The 23,358-nt window shown below is 46.3% G+C and overlaps 1 protein-coding gene across 1 annotated transcript in view; it reads right to left on the bottom strand.

Moving 5' to 3' along the window:
- The window catches only part of ttyh2 (tweety family member 2), a gene marked incomplete at both ends in the record, with an annotated part of 84,600 nt that overhangs the window by 5,651 nt on the left and 55,591 nt on the right, over positions 1–23,358 (bottom strand). The window contains 7 exons of the mRNA XM_083634518.1: positions 69–211; positions 729–821; positions 2,672–2,764; positions 6,037–6,092; positions 6,267–6,336; positions 11,063–11,135; positions 17,974–18,069. Of these exons, the coding sequence (XP_083490644.1) occupies positions 69–211; positions 729–821; positions 2,672–2,764; positions 6,037–6,092; positions 6,267–6,336; positions 11,063–11,135; positions 17,974–18,069 (624 nt within the window). The remainder of the gene's footprint in view (positions 1–68; positions 212–728; positions 822–2,671; positions 2,765–6,036; positions 6,093–6,266; positions 6,337–11,062; positions 11,136–17,973; positions 18,070–23,358) is intronic.

The following is a 23,358-nucleotide window of genomic DNA, read 5'->3' as shown; positions in this document are numbered from 1 at the left end:
GAGGGGTGGAGGATTGGGAAATGAGGGCATTCAAGGCAGGCAGGCAGGCAGGCAGAGGGCAAACTGACCTGCAGGCAATCTGTCTCCATGCCCTGGGAATGGCACACAGCATGACACAGAAAGCACAGGCTGCCAGGATGGAGAAGAGGCAGAGGTAGAGCAGACCCTCCACCCCGTCATAGCACACCCCCACCAGCGCATCCAGATAGTCCTAAAAAGGTCAAACACACAAACACACACACACACACACACGTTTTTGTGTGTATAAGCAGACACTAGCGGTCCTATTGAAATTCATAGGCAAGCAGACAAATTAAGCTTAAATCTAAGACACAGAAATTAGAACAGAAATTAGAACACGGACCCCCATCCATAAGGTTTTTGCTTTTAGATGTTCTATTACAGAAAATTGTATGAAACCCATGAGCAAAATAGTAATGCATTCTGTCATTGTGCGACTTATGGATGGCTACTTTTTGCTGGGGACCCCCTGGAAGCCCCTCAAGGACCCCTGGGGGTCCCCGGACCCTACTCTGAGAACCACTAATTTAGATCACTGGGTCTGTGATGAGCTACACTGCACAAGTCAGGCAGTACAGCAGCCTACAGATGTTCTGCTTGCTGTCTTCCCGGTTCTCGTTTCAGTTCTATGGTGAAACCTTCCATAGTCACTCTCCTGTTGACCTAGTTGTGCCGCTGTGTTGCCAATTAGGATGCGGTGAACAAACCTTGTTGAGCCCCCTGCAGTCCAGCAGGGCAGTCAGCTGGTGCAGGCCGGCCTCAGAGGAGTTGAGCAAATGCTGGATACCCAGTAGGTCTCTCTGTGGAGAGGTCAACAGCTCATGGTGAAATACAGATACCCAGTAGGTCTCTCTGTGGAGAGGTCAACAGCTCATGGTGAAATACTTCATCGCTGCTTTGCAGAGATGGGAAAAGTACACACATTCTTTACTTAAGTAGAAGTAGTTACTTGTGTAAAAAAGACTGGTAAAAGTAGAATAATCTTTATTGTTTTTTCATTGTACAGATGCCAACAGTATTATGCATTGTACAGTATTATAACTAGGCATCTTGCGCACTACACGCGCTCGATTCATAGGCCGATGTTGAGACCTGTTGGATATAGATGAAGCAATATCATCTTTGAATATAATGGAATATTCACAGACAAAATCTTCATGGTTTTACTGATTCAACTTGTTTATTCAAGTAAAAGTAAAAAATTCCAGGCTCTGAAATGTAATCAAGTATAAAAGTAAAAAGTATTTCTACCGGCTGCTTCTGTGCAAAGCTAAATTAATCTCACGTCATTAAGATAACTAGAATTTCCGCGTGCTACGTGCGCTCAATTCTAGGGTGGGGGCTCTGGAGACAATGAACCGACCACACAGGGACACAGCTCTCCAATTATAGTAGGACTGGCTACACATGGTGTATGCTGATGGTATTTCCTGGATTTGTTTGACACACAGTCACTGAAGAACTAAATCTAGGAAATGAAAATAGACAGTCCTTCAAGTCAGTTTTGGTGGAGCACGAAGTCCTTCATCACTTGTGTTAGTGGTAGGGAGTGAACTTGGCTCAGGCGATGTGTGCCCAGCGCTTGGCGGATCCGGATCCGACACATGTCAGCCAGACTGCGAGGACATCTCTTGGCCTCCAGAAAGACCCTGAGAGCCTCGGGATCTGCCCTCTCCACAAAAACCTTTGAACTATTAAATTTAGGGTCTTATGTGAGTAATTGTGTGCCTCAGAAGAGAGAGAGAATTACTTTCAAACCTAACCCCAAAAATCAACACTTTTCTACAAGGTCTGGATTTCCATTTCCTCATTGAAGAGAGCGGAGCGCGCGGTGCTAAAATGCATGATCTTATCACGTCATAAGATTTAATCTAATCACACACACGCATGCACGCACGCGCGCACACACACACTGACACACACACAGCGCACACAGCGCACACACACACACACACACACACACACACACACACACTCCATCTCTCTTTCCTTCTCTCTCTCTCTCCTTCTCTCTCTCTCTGAGAATGAGGTCTCCTCCGAGCAGTCTCCTCAAAGAGAGAGAGAGAGAGAGAGAGGAAAAGACCTGCTGCAGACGGGACACGCCCACACAGTCCGCGGGAGAAAATACACTCTAAAATCTAATTGATTCTCATTACTTTTGCCATGACTGTCAAACCTAAATGTATATACTTTGCGACGTTCATCATCGTTCAAATTTGGCTGGTGGCTTATTAACATAGGTTCCTGTGATGTGATGAACTCAAAATGCTAAATAATAATAAAATATTTCTGGTTTCCAGGGACTTTAAGTACAGTAACAAAGTATTTGTACTACTGTTACTTCCCATCTCTGCTGCTTTGTATCCAATGCTGGATACCCAGTAGGTCTCTCTGCGGAGGTCCAACAGCTCATGGTGAAATACTTCATCGCTACTTTGGATGAGAACATCCTGCATCCTTAGCATGAGAAGCACCATAAGAAGCTTGGCGGGAATGAGCTTCATACTCACAACCTATGAGAAGCACTTCATTTGCACAACAGTCTGTGTGTGTGTGTGTGTGTGTGTGTGTGTGTGTGTGTGTGTGTGTGTGTGTGTGTGTGTGTGTGTGTGTGTGTGTGTGTGTGTGTGTGTGTGTGTGTGTGTGATACCTCAGCTGTGGGGAAGAGGGGCACAGCAAATTGGAGAAGGCCCTGGATCTGGATCTGCATGGTGGTGAGCGACCTCTGGAAGATGGTCAGAGACTGCCAACAAAGAAGCAAGGTTTGAACCAAACGTGCAGAAAATAAATAAACTACAGTAGATGCAGATGCAGAGTAGACTAGACACTGATCCAAAATGGAAGAGCATTTGTACACCTAGAAAAAAGGTTTCCAACAATATTTAAAATATCATCAGATACAGTTAACACAGACATTTCAAACACTAGTGTGCATCCTGAAGAAGATCACGGTGCTTCATTTTCTAAATTGATGTGCAGATTTCATGTCATTCCAGAGACTAAAGAAAGAAGGTTGTACAGTACAGTTATGTCAATCAAAGGACTCTCCCACTGTCCACTCTTTACAAATATTACAGATATAAAGTATCACTACACAGTTTGAGTAGCTCATGATGGGCTTGTAGGTTTGTTCTCTTACCAACAGGGGGCAGAATAAGACCCACAAATGGGCACAATACAACTGAATAAGCATCCCATCTCAAAGACAGAGCACCTTCAGCATTCTGGCTTTTCTTAAATTAAAATCCAAACCCCAACCGTAAATGTCTTCATCTGTCACATCTTCAAAATAAAACCGTAGCTTCACAGTCATCCACCATAACAAGAAAATGCCATGTAGCACACTGTTAAATTGAAACAGGACATGGCCAATTACCTCAGCTCATAAATTATATTATTGCCTTTGATCTGAACATTTTCAGGGACTTTTGGTACTGGTGGGATGGCTGTCAGTGGTTCAAAGATTCTCCACGGCACAATCTAATGGCCTGATCAGAAAGCCACAAGCCAGAGACAGTGGAGGGCAGAGAGGGTGGATGAAAGAGAACAAATGAAACAAACGAGGAGAAGAAAATAAAAGAGCTATGGAGAGAACGACGGAGATAAAATAAGGATAATGACCAGGGCAATGGCGGACAAGGGCATAGAGGGTACAGCTGGGTAGTGGCATGGTTTAGGCTGGGAATAGATAAGATGAGAGAGAGAGAGTGAGAGAGAGAGAGAGAGAGAGAGAGAGAGAGAAAAATATGCATGTTCCTGTAGCAGCCTGTTTGCTTGTGAACTTTGCACCCTGTGTGTGTGTGTGTGTGTGTGTGTGTGTGTGTGTGTGTGTGTGTGTGTGTGTGTGTGTGTGTGTGTGTGTGTGTGTGTGTGTGTGTGTGCGCGCGCTCGCGCGCGTGCGCATGTGTGTGTGTGCCAGAGACTCAGAGTGCTAGAGTGCTGACATTGGCGGTATGACGTGGCTGGCGCGCCCTCTGCCGCTGTGCCCTGCTGATCCTGAGGGTATGTCTACAGGCACTAGATAATAGAATGTGAGCTCCGCCGAGCCGGGGCCGCAGAAATGGACTTTTCCACTGACTGATGCCTTGACCCAAAATCTCTTCTCGGGCTCTCGGAAGAGTAACCTCACTGAACCTCAGAGGAGAGAGAGAGGAATGGAGAGACGACGGGACAGAGGAGAGAGAGAGAGAGAGAGAGAGAGAGAGAGAGAGCAAGCAAGCTGTAGCAAGCTCACCATAGCCAATCACCTCAACCAAATTGCTTTCATCCGATCTGCCATAGAGACACTGCATGAAATAGGCCACGCCCATCACGGGGGAAAGCTCTCCATTCACTTCTATACACACCAGCGTCATTTTCCTTGAATCGAACATAGCTAAAAGCTGTTGTGTGGTGGGCTGCGCAGACAACAAATGCAAAAAATCGCCAATTAACTCATTGAGTGCCATGGACGGACATGTTCGTCATTTCAAATAGTAACGTAGAGTGCCAAGGACGGACATGTTCGTCAATTGCGTTTTTTGACGGTGGGGCGTCGATCAAAGCCTTCTGCCTCTCCTGTACAAATATTATAGCTATTGGAGGTCTATAACCTATTTTACAGAACCCTTAGGTGGCGACAGTGCTCTCCAGGTTAACAGAAAGGCAGAGAAAAACAGAGAATAAGTCGTTGGGGAAACGGAAATCGCATCGCATCCGTATGCATCGATATGCATGAAGCGTTTTAACGTTAGATGTGCCTGCAGCAGGCAGCAGCCAATCTGCTCCCACAATTGAGCTCCTCCATGTCCGCTGCAACAGGCTGTCGCCGACAGCCCATTCGCATGATCAGCCGTTATTATTCTCAACTGGAAGCATACAGTAGTAGCCGGTGACAAACACACGCGGAAAAAACTGGATGTCGCCGACGCGCACCCTTCACAGTGCAGAGCAAACTCAGCAGAGAGCCACCTCCCATAAGGAGGAGTGTGCAGTTGAGGCGGGGCGGGGCGGGGGGGGGGGGGGGGGGGGGCACGCAGAGCAGCACACAACACTGACCCAGACAGACCCAGGCAGCAGGACAGGGTTGGCAAACGCAAGCCAGAATATCCGATGCCCACCAGCAGCAAATCAAGATCAGCAAGAAGCTGCAACCAGCAGCGCACGCAGGGGCCAGCGCTGCTGGTTGCAGCTAAAAATATTATTCTGCCAAACAAAATTCCCTGGCCTTCACTGTTTTATTGAAGGAAATTATTTTTGAGGTGTGACTACATCAGAAAATTTGCTTCAGAGTCAGTGATGTGTTTGAAATGTTTAATTTCACAAAAGGGCCATTATCTCAGCTTCTAGAAAAAAACTGCTCTTTTTTGTTAAATCAAGCTATCTTCTCCGGCTGATAACTAAAGAACGGAAAATGATATCAATAAACCTGTTTTTGCTGATGATAGAAAAGAGTCTCATCGTTCTTTTTGCGTGTTCATTGTTTACATAGTAATATCACACAATATTCTGTGGGCCTCGAGAAATCACTGAAAAAAGCTCTGAAACTCTGGCACTGGGAGCGTCCGTTCTCCAAAAGTGGCTGGCACTCAATGAGTTAAAGTATTTTTGTACTCCCGAGCATTGAGAATTGGCGAGAAGAAAAATGTGGATCTAGCTGTCAAGGAAGTAAGTTGGAGTGTTCATATGATCTTTGTGTGCAACACGTGACATAGGATAGGAGAACGCCAGGATTGGGGGCGTTTTTTTTTTTTTTTTTTTTTTCCCGTTTTGGGCGTGGTTTCTGAATGATGACGTGCTCCGCAGTGTCTCTATAGTGGTGGCAGGGCTGTCAATAGCTGTGAACCCAGGCAGGTACAGTATGCAGGCAGAGAGAGAGAGAGAGAGAGAGAGAGAGAGAATTGCAATCCTCAAACTTTCCGTTAGAGTTGGGGTTAAATTAGGATTCAAGTGAGACAGAGCAGACAGAAAGAGAGATGAGAGATCTGTAAGAGTTGAGCAATGTGTCTGACATGGTGTCATATTCAGTAGGCCTACCTGCTGGAAGGGATTGGAGCGAGTCTGGTTGCAGTACAGGTAGTAATGGACTATATCTGTGGAGAACACACACACACACATTATGCAAAGAAACCTGATTACATGGCTTTTGGACCAGCACTGCCATCATTTTCACTATACAATTAGTGTCTCGGCGACAGCTTAACATTGTTGTAAATTAGAACTCCTGTTTATGCAGCGTTAAAAGCATCGTGCACAGTCAATCTCACCAGCACTGATGATATCCTTGGTCTGGCTCATGAGGTATTGGTCAGGGGCCACACAGAAATCGCTGGTGCCCTGAAACCCAACAGAAGACAGGGGAGAGAACAGACGACAGGGATGAAACCAGGACCACAAACAAGCTATTTCCCATTACGATGGATTGAAGAATCTGAAATGCACAAAGGAACAAAATAATTGGGGGGAATCACATCTACAGTATAATAGAGAGAACAGAGAGAATTATTAGAGTGTGTAAAATATATTCCGTCTGACATTCATATTTCATCAACATATTTCACTGAATAGCAATCATGATAATAACCTTCAGCACTTTTCTAAAACGGAGACAAGAAAAGAATAAGGGAAAAGCTGTGTGTTCTTTTCCCATGTCTAGACAGGAAAGATTTCAAATCAGTCAATCATGGCTGCCGCCGTCTCCTCCACCACTCAGTGCTAACAAGAGATCTGCCTTGGCAAAATAAAAGTGAGGAGTCAGAGAACTGCGCTGTATGAATGTGAATTCAGGACAAATACACTGCGTTGTAACAGAGCCCTCTCTGGGGGGTTAGCTAATGAGCCGAGCACACAGATGATAAAACGCCTAGCCTAGTTCTTCGGGAACAACTCCAGCTAGTTTGCGAGTAACACGGGGGGGATGGGGGGTCTTCCTACATTTCTGGAGCTAGTTTGTTAGCAGCGCAACGCAGAATCCCTTTGCTTAAATGTTGCAGGAGAACAGCGACTCTCTGGGAGCGCAGACTTACTTCCTCTCTCTATAATGAAGAGGTCTGTGAAGGGGTGTAGACTGTATTCATTATGATGCATATGATGCACACATGCACAGCTTTATTGTTTCCTTTAAGGTGGCGGCAGTCTGCCTGCATTCAAGCAGACCGACAACAGTTGTGCTAAGTGGGACAATGCAGTCTGGCTGCAGCAGCAAATAGATTGAAGCAACTTAACCTTCAGACCGAAGCAGTAAAATGTGGACAGTGTGCGTGCAGGAAGAGGTCAGTGAGAGACTGATGGTGGAGAGAAGCGTTAGAAAGCATTAGAGACATTTTCAAATGGGTTCTGGGCTCAGTGGTTGTTGTCGCCTCACATCAGATCAGGTCTGATAACCCAGCCTTGACCCACAGGGAGAACACGAGTTTCATGTTCTCCCTGTGGACAAGCAGGTGTCCTCCCATAGTCTAAGGACACGCAAGACAGGTGGGTTGGAGACCATCACTTCCCATAGGTCTGAATGTGACTGTTTTCAGTGTTCCAGGCTCCAGTCCCACCATGCCCCTGAAAAGGATGAGTTTTCTCAGGAATGAAGAACAATTCCACAGCTGGCTGTGTGGTACTAAAAGGAATTTGAAGATGAATGATTGTAACGGCTAATCTTTCAAAGTGATTAAAAGCCAATTATTTATAGCAGCTGTTTTGTTATATACGCTATTACTGAATAAAGGTTGGCAGTACATCAGTCCTTTCTCACAGCTGGCTGTATAGACCGCATTGAGCCACAAAACATCTCGCACATCCCCACAAACCATCACACACTCGCATTATGGCCCCTATATGGAGGCGCGCGCGCGCACGCACACACACACACGCGCACGCACACGCACGCACGCGCACGCACACGCACACACACACACACACGCACACACACACACACACACACACACACACACACACACACACACACACACACACTAAATGTTCACTGATGTCTAATCCAGTGTTGATTATAGAAGCCAATGCAGCTTATTCACATAACTGCATCATGGACAGCTGTTTGTATCCACGCCAAATGCAATCAAAGACGATGGGATTCAAGCAAGACGGCCCAACTTCAACTCACTTCCCGTCATTTTGTCACGTGGGTTTTGCCCATGGTTTTCCACGGACACGCCCACTTAGGGAGACTTTCGGCAGGACTGAGTCAATGGTTGACCACGCCCATTTAGGAGACTTGCTGCTACCATTTGTTAGAATTGGCGGAGCCTGCGGTGACCCATCTATAGGAATATAATATCTACGGTGCAATTCTCAGGCCATTTGAAGCTGTGGCAGTGTTTGCTCTCAGGCAGAGAAAGGGTCCACTAGAGGTCAGCCATCCTCAGCCAAATACCACATCATAGACAGGTCATATTACTGGCTGAAGTCAATGTCATATGTACAGTACTGTAATATATGTGCTACATTTTGTAAAACACACACTGAGGGGATAACGTCTAAGAATACAGCCACTTATTGATTTCACCAAGGGATTTTCAAGCCTTGAGACAACTAAGATAAGGACAAAATGGGCTGTAATGTAACTTAATATTAGGAATGTATACATATTTGTAGATTGACAGTCCATCCATACTCAGTGTAGATGGACCATATTGCCTGCCACACTGATCCTACAGGATGGAACAAATGTATGACTGAAACACACTAATGATCTAGCCTGGTATCCCGCCCCTATGAATCACAGTTTTATCTCTAATAACCGTGAGTTGACTCAGCTATGGGAGCAGACCTCTCTGCGACCCTCAGACGCAGCATACTAAACCTACACCAATATATACCCTTATATTGGGGTCAGATGAAAATTAGATTTTTTACTCTCTAGGGGCAGTAAGCGGTGAAAGCGGTGATTTTTTTAATATATTTTATTTTGCAATTAAAAAATTTCAGAACACAGAAAAACGAACAAACTCCGATACAGGAAAAGAAAGAAAAAACATTACAAAATTACAACACAGTGCCACCAGTTACATACAGAGCTTATGTGCTTGTAAAATATATATATGCGTGGGATCCCACACAAGGGAGAGAGACCGGCCGGGCGAATCACCCGTCACCCCTAACCTCGTCAAGGTAGGCCAGAAACGAGTCCCAAATAGTTTTAAATCTCCCAGGTGAGTTGGTCCTAAAGAACCTGAGTCTCTCCGTTCGTATAACAGAGATCATGTCCGCCAACCACAACTGAAAAGAGGGTAAGGGAGCGGTGATTAACTATGATGTTTCTGTAGGCCGCAGAGCGTCTGCTCCCATAGCTGAGTCAACTCATATTATTCATAAAACCAGGGTTATAACTGGATGCTGGATTCAAGATTTGGGCAATGGAAGGGTGAAGTAAAATATGTGATTTTATATGAAAAAAGTGGTTTTGATGTCTTTTGAGGAAGCTTTTTTTTAATTCTTGCAATTGAGGAGTTTTATTTCTTCTATGCAAAACCACTCATTGGAAATTCCTGCACTCTCATCCGTAGAAGAAATTATGACAAAGAATTGTAATAGTAGGGGCTTAATTTCATTAATTTACAACTGGCTTGCATCTGGTTCTAGTGAGACCTCAACATCCAGACTTGACGCCTTGCTGGCAGATTTAGAGGAGGACATCTCAAATGATGATTGGAACATAGCATGTCTGGAAGCTCAGACACAAACAGCCAACACTCATTTGAGGCTACTTTGATTCAATTGGTTGATGCGGACGTATGTAACCCCCCACCAAATTAAATAAATATGACAGTAATATACCCGACACTTGCTTTAAATGTAATCAGGATAAAACCATGACCATTTTGTCTGTGAATATCCCATTAGATTCTAAGATGATATTGCTTCACCTACTGTATATCCAACAGATCTCAAAGTGAAAACCAAGTTGTGTGTGTCACGCCAGACCGACCCCCCTCTCAAGACACGCCAATCGAAAACGGAATCATTTCTCTAACCCTATTTTTGCAATTATGAAATCATTTAGGTGACTACAATGTCTACTTTTGATTTTGATAATTGGGCCTACTTTTGTCAATTTCAGCCAAATGATGGAAGATTCTGCAATATTCCATGTTTTACAGTTGATTAAATTTTTATCACCAAATTCCATGATTTCATCAGTTTTTGTCTGCATTGTGGAAATCATATGGCGCTACATTACCTGCAGCTGTTTCTCTGCCCCATGTCCATTATCTCTAACTTAATTCTGCACACATTGACCGTCTTCTACAGCTCAGTCTGAACGGGGGATCCGACAACGAAACCCGCGAGAAACCGCAAACAGGCAAAGGCAGATGACTCAAACCCCGCAGAGCTCATCTGTGCTAAATCCATTGTTTCCAACAAGTCTCTCTATTTTTACGCATGTCTCCATTCTCCCCCTCCAGCACAAATTCAAATATCCACGTTGCTTTTCTGCCCTGAGACCACAACAGAGCCAAAGATTGGAATTATTCACCACTGCAGCGTGATTGGATTTCAAAACCACAATTGGATTGCCGTTGTCATAATCCTTAACTTTGAATTGAGCTTTGGGGTTGCATGATGATGATGGTAAGATGTGAGTTTGGGATTTTAACCGCGGGGGTGGAAGCGGCGGTCTATATTTAGCGCTGCCCCAGCTTCACACTATGGATGCAAACACAGAGGTAAACAACACTGCAGCTATGCAACATGAAAAGTGAGCCCATGTTGGTGCAGCTTGTATCTGTATCTTATGTTTATGCATTAAGAGCAAAGAAAAGTGCTAATTTGTCCCGAAGGATTTATGCGGGTAAAAGCTTTAGCTAATGTGATTGCTCTGGCAACGGTACAACCCCCCCCCACACACACACACACACACACACGCTGTAGTACAGTATATCTTCTGCACACACATTCTACATTCTCCAGCGACAGTTTGAAAGTACAATGCGTGTAGTTTAAGCACTCACGATCCCTACAGCAGTTTGTCCTGATTGTCAGGCATGATAAGAAGTGATTTGCAGACTAGTGGGTCAGACAGTTAGTCACGCGGGGGGGGGGGGTCACTCACCACAGCGGTGGCCAGGTCAGCTCCCAGCGAAGCCCAGCTCAGGATCAGGGTCAGCACTCCAAACACCATCATCCTGCAGGGGCACAGAGCAAAACCAAGGCTGGAGTTAAACCCATGTTCATTTGTTGAATCAAGATGTAGATTAAGTAACAGCTTAAGAGGTCCAGTCTATTATATACATTCTCTGAGTAGATCTGGAAGTCATGATGATTGGAGTAGGTACAGTTGGCCATGCGTCAAATTTAACACACATTTTCCTAAAATCTACATTAGAACCAATTCATAGTATATGATGTCACAAGCATCTTCCTACCAATATGGTGCTACAATACACACAGCTCATTGGCTGTTTGTGTCATTTGATTGTAATCACCTGTTAATTGATTACAATCACCTGTTATTTTCCTACCAAGATGGCTGTGTGGTGATGTAACAGAATACTATCAATACAATCATCTGTATTTATTAAGGGGATACCACTCCCCTATTAAATCACCCCATTAGGAAGCTGGGCGAGTATACAGATTTATTTTTATTTATTTATTTTATTTAATAAATGAGAAACATACATTTGAGCTTAGGATGCAGAACAAAACCTAGGCTACATACATACTGTACAGACATCCAATGAGTGGACAATCAAAAAAAAAATAGAATATTGTGGAGTTTAATATTCTTATCGGCATCCTACAGTGGGAATACAGTGATGCAAATGAAATGATTTTCATAACTGTTTCCTCTGTGGAAAACAAAATAGCGTGACTCCGTTTGTCCTACATTTGATAACAGTCCATCTGGGTGGAGGGTGCCCCCTGCCGGCCTGCACCCATGTGTCTGCAGAAATGTAGTTATCTTGCACAGCGAGCTCCCTCTCCATCCTTGCCTTACTACTGATGATCTCATAGTATCAGGAAATTAGATCAGGGACATGTGAACATGTGTGTGTGGGGGGGTGGGGGGTGGGAAGGGGTTGTGGTGACCTGCCTGTCTGTGTGTATCCTATGTGTGTATCATATGTAAATACAAGAAGATCAATATCCATTAAGAGATGATGAACACTGATCCAATCATAGATCAGCTCTCGTTAGGTGGAATAATATGCAACAGAATCCAATAAGCTCCTGCTGACTTGACCAGCGTGGCCCTTTCCAGACGCTCCTCCTTGTCACCAGTGGTTTAGAACATGGAGATATTATTTCTCCATGTGCATCCCAGGCCTAGAAGCAGCCTGTTCATCCATCAACACACGTCCAGCTCCCCGGCTAACCCACACGTCCAGCTCCCCGGCTAATCCAATTCACAACAGGCTGAGGAGATCATGAGCTTCCAACATTGTACACACCGGCAGGCACCACCTCTCTCCTTACCCCATCTCCCTCGTCCTCGCTCTCTCTATGTCCCTGCGGCCCTCGCTTTCCCCTTCTCTCTGCCTCCCACCTTTTCATTGTTTTTCACTCTTGCCAACTCTCCTCCTCTCTCTGGTACAGCAGAGCCCTCTGTCTACAGATACAGAGATCAAAAGAGACCAAGGCCTTGGAGAGTCATAGTCCTGATTAAAATTAAAGAGAGGTACAGCTGCAGAAGATGCTCTACTGTCTGTCTGGGTCCTCAGTAATGTGGTCTAAATGAATAATCTCCACCTGAATGTGTCCCTGCACACCGACATAGGCCAGCTGCTCGAAATGCAAATCGGCTCACGTCTGCACCAATTTGTGAAATGTACGATACGATACGATACGATACAACTTTATTGTCAGCAGGCTGAAATTTGTTTTGCATCCAATGGCATTCTCCGTTCAAGAAGTTACACATGAAAAACATAAAGACATGAAAGTTACACATGAAAGACACAACAGACAAAGACAAGACATCCAGAACTAATCCACAGAATTACAGAAGGCAAGCAGTTCAAAAAGTTAACCTGTTCTGATTGAGCAGACCAATAGACTGGTGTACTTGCTTTGCATGCATGTGTGTGTGCAATTCACCTGCATCAATGCTTAAAGGACAAGTTCACCCAAAAATGAAAATTCAGTCAATATCTACAACTCACCTCCGTACCGATGGAAGGTCGGGTGAAGTTTTTTAGTCCACAAAACAGTCGTGGAGTTTTCCAGGGAAACAGAGTTACAGCATTCTACTAAACAATTGAAGTGAATGGTGACTAACTTTCAAACAAACAAATAAATAAACCGGGCAGGTTGCGTCCCACCCGACCGGGCAGGTCGCCTCCCACCCGACCGGGCAGGACGCGTCCCACCCGACCGGGCAGGACGCGTCCCACCCGACCCGGCAGGTCACGTCCCACCTGACCCGGCAGGTCACGTCCCACCCGACCCGGCAGGTCATGTCCCACCTGACCCGGCAGGTCACGTCCCACCTGACCCGGCAGGTCATGTCCCACCTGACCCGGCAGGTCCAGGTCATGTCCCACCTGACCCGGCAGGTCACGTCCCACCCGACCCGGCAGGTCCAGGTCATGTCCCACCTGACCCGGCAGGTCACGTCCCACCTGACCCGGCAGGTCATGTCCCACCTGACCCGGCAGGTCATGTCCCACCTGACCCGGCAGGTCACGTCCCACCCGACCCGGCAGGTCCAGGTCATGTCCCACCTGACCCGGCAGGTCACGTCCCACCTGACCCGGCAGGTCATGTCCCACCTGACCCGGCAGGTCATGTCCCACCTGACCCGGCAGGTCCAGGTCATGTCCCACCTGACCCGGCAGGTCATGTCCCACCTGACCCGGCAGGTCATGTCCCACCTGACCCGGCAGGTCACGTCCCACCTGACCCGGCAGGTCCAGGTCATGTCCCACCTGACCCGGCAGGTCACGTCCCACCTGACCCGGCAGGTCATGTCCCACCTGACCCGGCAGGTCATGTCCCACCTGACCCGGCAGGTCCAGGTCATGTCCCACCTGACCCGGCAGGTCACGTCCCACCTAGTCTCTTAGAACAGACGAGTTGGCTTCCGCAATTTTCAAATGCTCTCGCCATACCGTCTGTACGTTAGACCCCCAGAACATGCACAAGGAAGTAGTGAAAAAAACCTTCAGACCGGAAGGAAGTTCGACGGAATCTGACCAATCACGACACGCGTGTCCACGAAAAATATGTTCCCCCCGGAAACTTAAACCGATGCAGGTTGCTAATGCTAGCAGTGCTTTAGAATTACCATGGAAGCTACGCCGACGAAACCGGTGAAAGAAGACCCTGATAGACGTAAACGATGTATCCGCGGCTTGGAGGAACCTTGTGCAAGACGTGCACTTATTCCAGAGTTAAACGAAAGTGATGAGGTAAGTTGCTAACGTTACTGAGCTTATCGTTCGTCTTACTAATTAGCTAACGATAGCTACAGCAGTATACAGCTAGTTAGCTAATGTTAAATTCTGATTGGACGAATGAGCGGAAGTCCCGCCTTTCAACTTCCTCTTCCGTTTGGTGCATGATTCTCCCCCACGAAGTACAGACTGTATATAGCTGCATCTGCCGGATGTAGATAAGACAGTCTGTTTTAAGAGACTACGTCCCACCTGACCCGGCAGGTCATGTCCCACCTGACCCGGCAGGTCATGTCCCACCTGACCCGGCAGGTCCAGGTCATGTCCCACCTGACCCGGCAGGTCACGTCCCACCCGACCCGGCAGGTCCAGGTCATGTCCCACCTGACCCGGCAGGTCACGTCCCACCTGACCCGGCAGGTCATGTCCCACCTGACCCCGGCAGGTCCAGGTCATGTCCCACCTGACCCGGCAGGTCATGTCCCACCTGACCCGGCAGGTCATGTCCCACCTGACCCGGCAGGTCCAGGTCGTGTCCCACCCGACCCGGCAGGTCACGTCCCACCCGACCCCGGCAGGTCGAGGTCGTGTCCCACCCGACCCGGCAGGTCGCGTCCCACCCGACCAGAGCGGGACTTGATTCAGTTTTGTGCTCTGGTGGGCAAAGAGGACTCACTGAGCTGCACAGGGTAGCAGGATCAGATCTGATGCAAAGCACATTAAGTGAATAAGTAGGCGAGGCTAAAAAGCGGGGAAAATGATGAGCTAACAAATGCTCTCACCAAGGATGAGGTCAAGTCACTTCAAATTAAATCAATTTAGGGAGTGGATTTTCTCCTCTGCTGAAAGAAAACTCTTTTACCATAACATGCTGCTGTGTCCAGTCTATAAAGAAATGATGTAGAATGATGACCTACAAACTATTTTTATACGATAGTGAATATACAAAACTGCAGATAAAGTCACTGAAGTGTTGGCTGATTTCAAGTCTGCTTGTATTCTATGATGATTGTGTAGAGTATGTGCAGAACACAAAATTGACTGTACCATGCAATGTTTGCCCTTCAGTATGAGAGAACTCACAGCATGTTGTCTTCTGTCTGTGGACTTTCACCTCCCTTCTTAAAGGATCGCTTTACCGATAATCAACCCATTTTGTATCATTAATAATCTCGGTAATATAAGCACATGGGCAGTGTTTACCTTCTCTCTCTGTTTTGCTCTGTTTGATCCTTTAACTACAGTGGTCTCAAACTGATGAGAGGAAAGTGAATTCCCACTCTTGCTTGGACATCAAATTCAAGGACTTTCCAGGAAGTTTCTAGGTCAAGTACAAGGACTCCAAATTGGCATGTTTTGGGGTAAGACACAACATTGGTCAAAATTATCAGAGGCCTCATCCGTTTTACTCATCTTGTTAAGTTATGAAATCAAGGGGAAATCATTCATTTTAAAACTGTTGCCCTCACAGCCATGCGTTCATTTTCAAAAACCTTTAAAGCCTTGTTTATTTTTAAATCCACAAAACTTTAAGGCACTTAGGAACAGTGGTGGCCTAAAGGTTAGAGAAGGAAGCTTGTGGCCAGAAGGTCGTCGGTTCAATCCCTGGGACCGGCAAGATAAATCTGGGTGTGGAAAGTGAAAAAGCAGTGCTTGTTCCTCCCTCATTACCAGCACTGAGGTGCCCTTGAGCAAGGCCCTTAACCCCAACCGCTCCAGTGGAGCTGCTCAATGGCCAGCAGATGAGACTGTGGTTGCACTGGTCAGCTTCCAGGTGTGAGTGTGTGTGTGAATGTGAACAGGGCGAGCCTGAAAAAGAGAGTATTGTTCCCAGTGAGACTCCCCCTGTATAAATAAAGGTAAACAACCACAACCACAACCACAACAACAACAACAACAAACACTGGAAAGTATGCAGGCTATTCTGTAGGCTACTTTCCTCTGTATGTTGGTCTCTCGCACACGCGCGCACACACACACACACACACACACACACACACACACACACACACACACACACACACACACACACACACACACAAAGACATTCTACATTTGCCCAGTCTGAGCTATTACTGTGTGTCATGCAAACACAGAGCAAGCCCATTGTAAGCACCAGGAAGAGTTAGCCATCCAGAACTTCCGTTCCCAAATGCCTCCCACAACTTCCACTGTAGTGGAAGGGAGCATCCTCACTCTGACACTGTGTGTGTATAATGGGTGGGTGGGGGTCCGGGGGGAGAAGTGTGTGTGTGTGTGTGTGTGTGTGTGTGTGTGTGTGTGGGGGGGTGAAGTGGTGCTGGGCTAATTGAGAGAGACAAGGGTGACGCTCGCCTGGCTGAACGGAGGCCCGGGTGGATTTCTAACCCCTTGCAAGGGTGAAAAAGAATATATAATAAACTTCACATTCACATTCCGGTGGTTGGTACAGTTTGATTGATTGATTGATTGAAACGATTTATTTCAAACAGTTAAAACAATACATAAAGTGAAAAAAACAGTAAACATAACAGTCTAATAGACTTCATCAAAAGGAAAATACGTAAACTCAAACATAAAAAAGGCGAACTGTTTGAAAATAGATAATGTTACTGTCAAAAGAGGAGATGAAAGAGGAGGCACGGTATGTGTGGATGTACAGTATGCAGCGCGCGTGTAATTATCTTTGCTATCATCCGTCGGGGCTGTTTCTTTCATGACAGGGTTAGCTTTCATTCACATTTATTTCAGTGCTTCCTCGTTTCCTTTGAAAAGGCAAAAAATGAAATCAAATTTTTTTTTTTTATAATTCACGGCATGCCATACAAGGCTCAGGAGCTATATTGCACTTGTAATTCATGTTGGTTACGCAAGGCGTTTAAAGCAGGTCAAGTGTTAAGTTGCACTAACAACAATCCTCGGGAAGTTCTAGTGTGGGTAAGATGAAATACTCCCATCTCTCCACCGCCTCTTCAATCACATTTGCAGAGCGAGGCTATTGAGACGGCAACACTGCAAGTTCAATTTGGTGTCACTGCGAAAAGGGCAAACAGTGAAATACAATGGCGCTGGAAGAGCAGTGTGTTTGTGTAGGAGCACGATCCAGTCATCAGCTGCCCGTTTTCTGCTCGCAGGCACTTTCCCATGGGAACAGATTCAAATCAAGCCTCAAACCCCCACTGTCTACACTCCAACTCCTCTCATCTCATTCCCTTTGATGTCATCTTCTATTATAACTATACTACTACTATATAGTGACACTGACAGAACAGCACGGACCGCTGCACAGAAAAATAATGTTCATCAGGATATCAAGGTGGTTGAGAGGGCGTTTGGTTGTAGAGGTCCCACCTGCAGCTTGTTCTCCAGGCAACAGTGACAGACACTGATATGTCCAAGATATTTGGAGCATCTGCGTGATGTTGAGCTGCAGCCCGTCTTACACAATCCATACCTCAAGTCACTCATCGTTCCTCATCTCTCTCTCTCTCTCTGCCTCTCCTTCCTGCTGTGCATATATTATTATGGAGATCAACACATCATCAAACTGGGACAGAGCGCCTCCTCTCTTGTAAACAAACAAACAAAGAAATGGCTCCTCTTCCTGCCGACAACTCAGTGTTAACACGGTGTGTGTTCAACTTACGTGGTGAGCAGCCAGCGAGACTGCTTGGCCAGGCCCAGACAGGCCAGCAGGCAGATGATCAGGTCCAGGATGAGGAGGAGCAGGTAGGTCAGCCACCTGCAGAGAGAGGCAGACAGACAGACAATCAATTATTGTTGCTGGATTTGGGCTGATCAGTTTTTTTACAGTGTTCTATTTTACCTTTATTGTTTGCCATTCTTTCCACAGACAGTGACTGTGACTGAATGGCTGTGTGGGCAAAGTACAAAGGCTTTTGTTACAGTAAGCCATTAAAACATTTTGGACACAAAAGGGAGAAAGACCTGAGAAGTGTCACGCTTATTTTCAGACACCAACCAATCCATGTCATTGCTGTCATCTGCGTGAGGAGATGAATAATTGTTGTTGTTGTTTTTCAGATTTTTCTCCCATTTTCTCCCCAATTGTACTTGGCCAATTCCCCCTGCTGTCCTGCTCGTTGCTCCACCCCCTCTGCCGATCTGGGGAGAGCTAGCACATGTGCAGTCACCAGCCTCCTTCTTTTCACCCGACAGCAAGGAGTTTCACCGGCAGGACGTAGCGCATGGGAGGATCATGATATTTCCCCCCAGTTCCCCTCCCCCACGAAGAGGCGCCCCGACCGACCAGAGGAGGCAGTAATACCCCACCGGCTTCCCACCCGCAGAGGCAGCCAATTGTGTCTGTAGGAACATCTGACCAAGCCAGAAGTACCCCTGCCGGGAATTGAACCCGCGGGTCGCTGTGGTGGTAGGTGAGTGTAATGATTAATTGATCGTTTCTGAGTTGCTTGCATGTGTGTTTGTGTGTGTGCCCTACTGCTGTCCATCTGCTATAGAGTGCCGCAGGAATGACTCCGGAAGACCTGGTTGTTAGCACTTCCGGTTCCTACGTGTAAAAGTCAAGGGATTTTTGTATGGGGATTTTGGTTAAATGCTTGAAATAAGGTCTGTGGTGAACAAAATTTATTATACTTTGTGTTCAACAAGATCATCTTCACCAATGAAGACCACTTTTATAGTTTTTGAAGCGTAAATGTGTTTTCCCCCAGAAAACAACATCAAAAGTCATAAAAGTGGTCCTCATTGGTGAAGGTTATCTTGCTGAACACAAAGTTCGCCGTTTCATAAACGTGTTAACCACAGACCTTATTTCATGCATTTAACCGAAATTCCCATACAAAAATCCCATTGACATTTACAAGTAGGAACCAGGAAGTGAAGGGACTTCTGGATAAGCCTACAAAAACACGTCATCCCTGCGGTACTCTACAGTAGTCTATAGAAGCAGTGGGCAGTCTGTGACCAGACTACAGCACAGGATACAGACAGCCAGTCCAGATGTTTAATAATGAATGGACTCAAATCCATACGGCTGAATATTTGATGGTGTAAAAGCTGGGGGAGAGGGAACAGTTACCCTTCCGCCCTGATCTATCTATCTATCAAACTTGCCTATGTCTCACTGTGTGTCTCCATCACTCTCTTGCATTCTCCTCCCCCATCTTTCACTCTCTCCTGTCTTCCTCCCTCTCTTTCACCACCTTCACTCTCTCCTGTCTTTCTCCCTCTCTTTCACCACCTTCACTCTCTCCTGTGTCTTCCTCCCTCTCTTTCACCACCTTCACTCTCTCCTGTCTTTCTCCCTCTCTTTCACCACCTTCACTCTCTCCTGTGTCTTCCTCCCTCTCTTTCACCACCTTCACTCTCTCCTGTCTTCCTCCCTCTCTTTCACCACCTTCACTCTCTCCTGTGTCTTCCTCCCTCTCTTTCACCACCTTCACTCTCTCCTGTGTCTTCCTCCCTCTCTTTCACCACCTTCACTCTCTCGTCTTCCTCCCTCTCTTTCACCACCTTCACTCTCTCCTGTGTCTTCCGCCCTCTCTTTCACCACCTTCACTCTCTCCTGTGTCTTCCTCCCTCTCTTTCACCACCTTCACTCTCTCCTGTGTCTTCCTCCCTCTCTTTCACCACCTTCACTCTCTCCTGTGTCTTCCTCCCTCTCTTTCACCACCTTCACTCTCTCCTGTGTCTTCCTCCCTCTCTTTCACCACCTTCACTCTCTCCTGTCCTGTGTCTTCCTCCCTCTCTTTCACCACCTTCACTCTCTCCTGTGTCTTCCTCCCTCTCTTTCACCACCTTCACTCTCTCCTGTGTCTTCCTCCCTCTCTTTCACCACCTTCACTCTCTCCTGTCTTCCTCCCTCTCTTTCACCACCTTCACTCTCTCCTGTGTCTTCCTCCCTCTCTTTCACCACCTTCACTCTCTCCTGTGTCTTCCTCCCTCTCTTTCACCACCTTCACTCTCTCCTGTGTCTCTCTCACCCCCCTCCCCCCCCCCTCCCTCATTGCTATTTTATCCTCACTCCATCTGCCCCCGTCTCAGCAGGGTACAGTAGCATTATGTACAGTATTAACAGGCACATCGAGGCTCTCGGGTGACCGCTGCCGCCGTCTTAGTCCGTGTTAGTCCGTCCCTAAGTCCGTGTTACTTTAATACAATTAGAGTCCATCTGAGAGGAAAGCACAGAGGGGGGGGGGGGGGGGTGGCGATCGGATGGGAGTCACATGTTTAACCAGAAAAGTTACGCTTCCTGGAGAAAATGTACAGTATGGGCTAGCTGAAAGCAGCCGACAATCTTCTGCACCTTTACAAGCGTCTACAATCTGTGCACTAGACTTCACTATTCACTCTGTGCCATTCAGCACAGCCGGTGTCGGTACAGGATCGGCTCGCCCTACCGGATATGCTCGGCTCGGAGTCGACAGCTACAGATGACGTTAAACTCTCATAACATTTATTTGCAAAAAGTAAGGCTCGTGTTTATGAGAAATGGTCATGTAACACTTCATCATTCAATCATGATCATTGAATGTTTGTATGATTCACATTTTTTATGTCTATCATGTCTGATAACATCAGTAGCGTAGCTCGTTAGCTAATCTAAAGCTGTCGGCCATTTTGCCCACGTTAATCCCATGTACCCGACATACCGCCAATCCCAATGCGTGGCCGAGACGACCTGGTAGGCGAGCCGAAATTGCACCGACACCGGCTCAAGGACGTAACAAATGAGGGGAGGGGGGTCATTCACCAAAGTATTAAAACAATAATTTATTAACTAAAACTAAGGGAAAATAACTAGACAGCACAAACTACAAAGCAATAATTTGTTAACTAAAACTAAAGGAAAATAACTAGACACTTTGAGAACCACTGCCCTAAAATACCATTTAAAGTTGGTGCGGTGTTTCTAGCTTTACATACTCTATGTAGAAGTAGTTAAGAATCCAATGTTTTGGAGAGAATAATAAATAAACAAATGAAATAATTAGAATAAAGAAATCTGGGAATAGCACAACTGTAGTAGCTTTGAATAAGCCTATAGTCAAACGTAGGAGAGTTGCCTAAATGAATGTTGGTGTGAATCAATCAATGCAGTAACGTCATGTGAACATTGTGAGCGTGATGATCTTCCAGGAGCAGTGGCCCATGTGTAGTGTGAGGAGACACACCAAATACTGCGAGGACAGACACACATCAGTCAAAATAAACATACGCGCCCAGGCACACGCACGCACGCACGCACGCACGCACGCACGCACGCGCACACACACACACACACACACACACACACACACACACACACACACACACACACACACACACACTATTTTTCCCACTGTCGGGTTGAGGCAGAGGTAATGAGTCAATTAACATCTTGCACTGAGTCTGGCTGTCTACATACTCTATTAGTATGCAGCTATGTGGAGTATTGAGTTATGGGCTGAGCAGGGCAGTCAGATTACAGATCGATGCCTGTCTGTTACTGCAGGACAACTCCAAGTCAACAGCACCATGCCCATAGAACACACACTCTTTTCCCTGTGTTCTAAACCGTGGCTCTGGACTCAAAATTGTCCATGGGCCTGTTTCTGGTAGATGCCAACATTACAGGAAGAGATTGTAACAGTCTTTTATGTGTTGACATCAGAACTGTTAGGTTAGCGCTGATACAGAGGCATGGTACAGGTGATGGAACAGAGATGACATGTGATGCTCATTCTGAATCTGAACATTCGTTAGACATGAGACATTCTTAGATTTGTACCAAAGTACAGCTGTTGAACATGTACTAAAGTAAGATTTCCACAACAGTTGTATGCACAACTATAAATGTAATGTTAATGAGACTGGGCTAGCCTAGTATATTATATTTACTCAGTTTGGGCCTCAGCATGAATACTTTGAAGAGTTGCTCAGACAAGAGTGGCACAAATTCATGAGGGTCCATATGTTGCAGCTGTATGGTTGATGCAATGGTTGCGAGGGAAGAGGGAATACAATTGAATAAGATGTTGCTCTCTCTCAAACTCCTGACAAAGCCATATGGAGATGATCCTTTCTGCCAGGGGGATCGCAACACAAGTGGGTGATGCATACATGCGGCCATATTGCCTCAGCAAGTCCACTAATATCATTTGATATATTCAGGTCATAACCATGCAGAATATACAGTATCTACCTACATATGAATTATCCATATAACAACACATTCCCCCCTCAAGTGCTTCTCTCATATATAGTAAATAGTTACTTTTATATAAAATAGCAACTTTTTTGTAATATCGAGCCATAACAACATGCGTTTGAATGTGGGAGATCGGCGGTTCGAATCCCGTGCGAGGCGTTGTATTTGGGGGGCACGCACGGTGGCGCAGTGGTAGCGCTGTCGCCTCACAGCCAGAGGGTCCTGGGTTCGATTCCCGCCTGGGATGCTGTGGGGGCTGAGGGTGCGCTCCCCCCATGTCCCCAGTGCCCACCACCCAGGTGGACCATCTCGACAAAAGGGCCTTTCTGTCTGGAGTTTGCATGTTCTCCCTGTGCTCCCTGGGGTTCCTCCGTATATAACCCCCCACTAAAAACATGCAGAAGATCATCGTCTGACCAGTGGCGGTTGGAAGAAGTTGGTCCCCGTGCGCTCCACTGCAGCTGCCCACCGCTCCTGGCCTGATCATTGGGGACGAGCCAGGATGGGTCAAATGCGGAGGACAAAGCATGTGTGTACTGGCTGCCGTGCAGGTGTGTGCATGCCAAATGGTGTTTGTGACAAATAAAGATGGGGTTTGTCAATCCGGTTTAATCTTAGTGATTCTAATGATGTAATATATCATACCTTGATAATCCACCTCCACCCTCCCATATTTTTTTTAGCTCCTCCCACAAATTTCTTTGAACTATCCTAGATAACTGCACATGGGAATGCAGCTATTGTCAAGCTAGCAATAACTATGTTCAGTTCATCTAAATGTTCCTCATTGATTTGCATAGACATGCATGTGTGAATTTCTACTTTCCCCCAACATTTTGGGTGCACCTTTACATGACT

This window comes from Poromitra crassiceps, assembly GCF_964638095.1.
Source record: "Poromitra crassiceps genome assembly, chromosome: 4".
Lineage (NCBI taxonomy): Eukaryota > Metazoa > Chordata > Actinopteri > Beryciformes > Melamphaidae > Poromitra > Poromitra crassiceps.
Note: the sequence above shows the minus strand (reverse complement) of the source record. Positions and strands in the feature narration are given on the sequence as shown.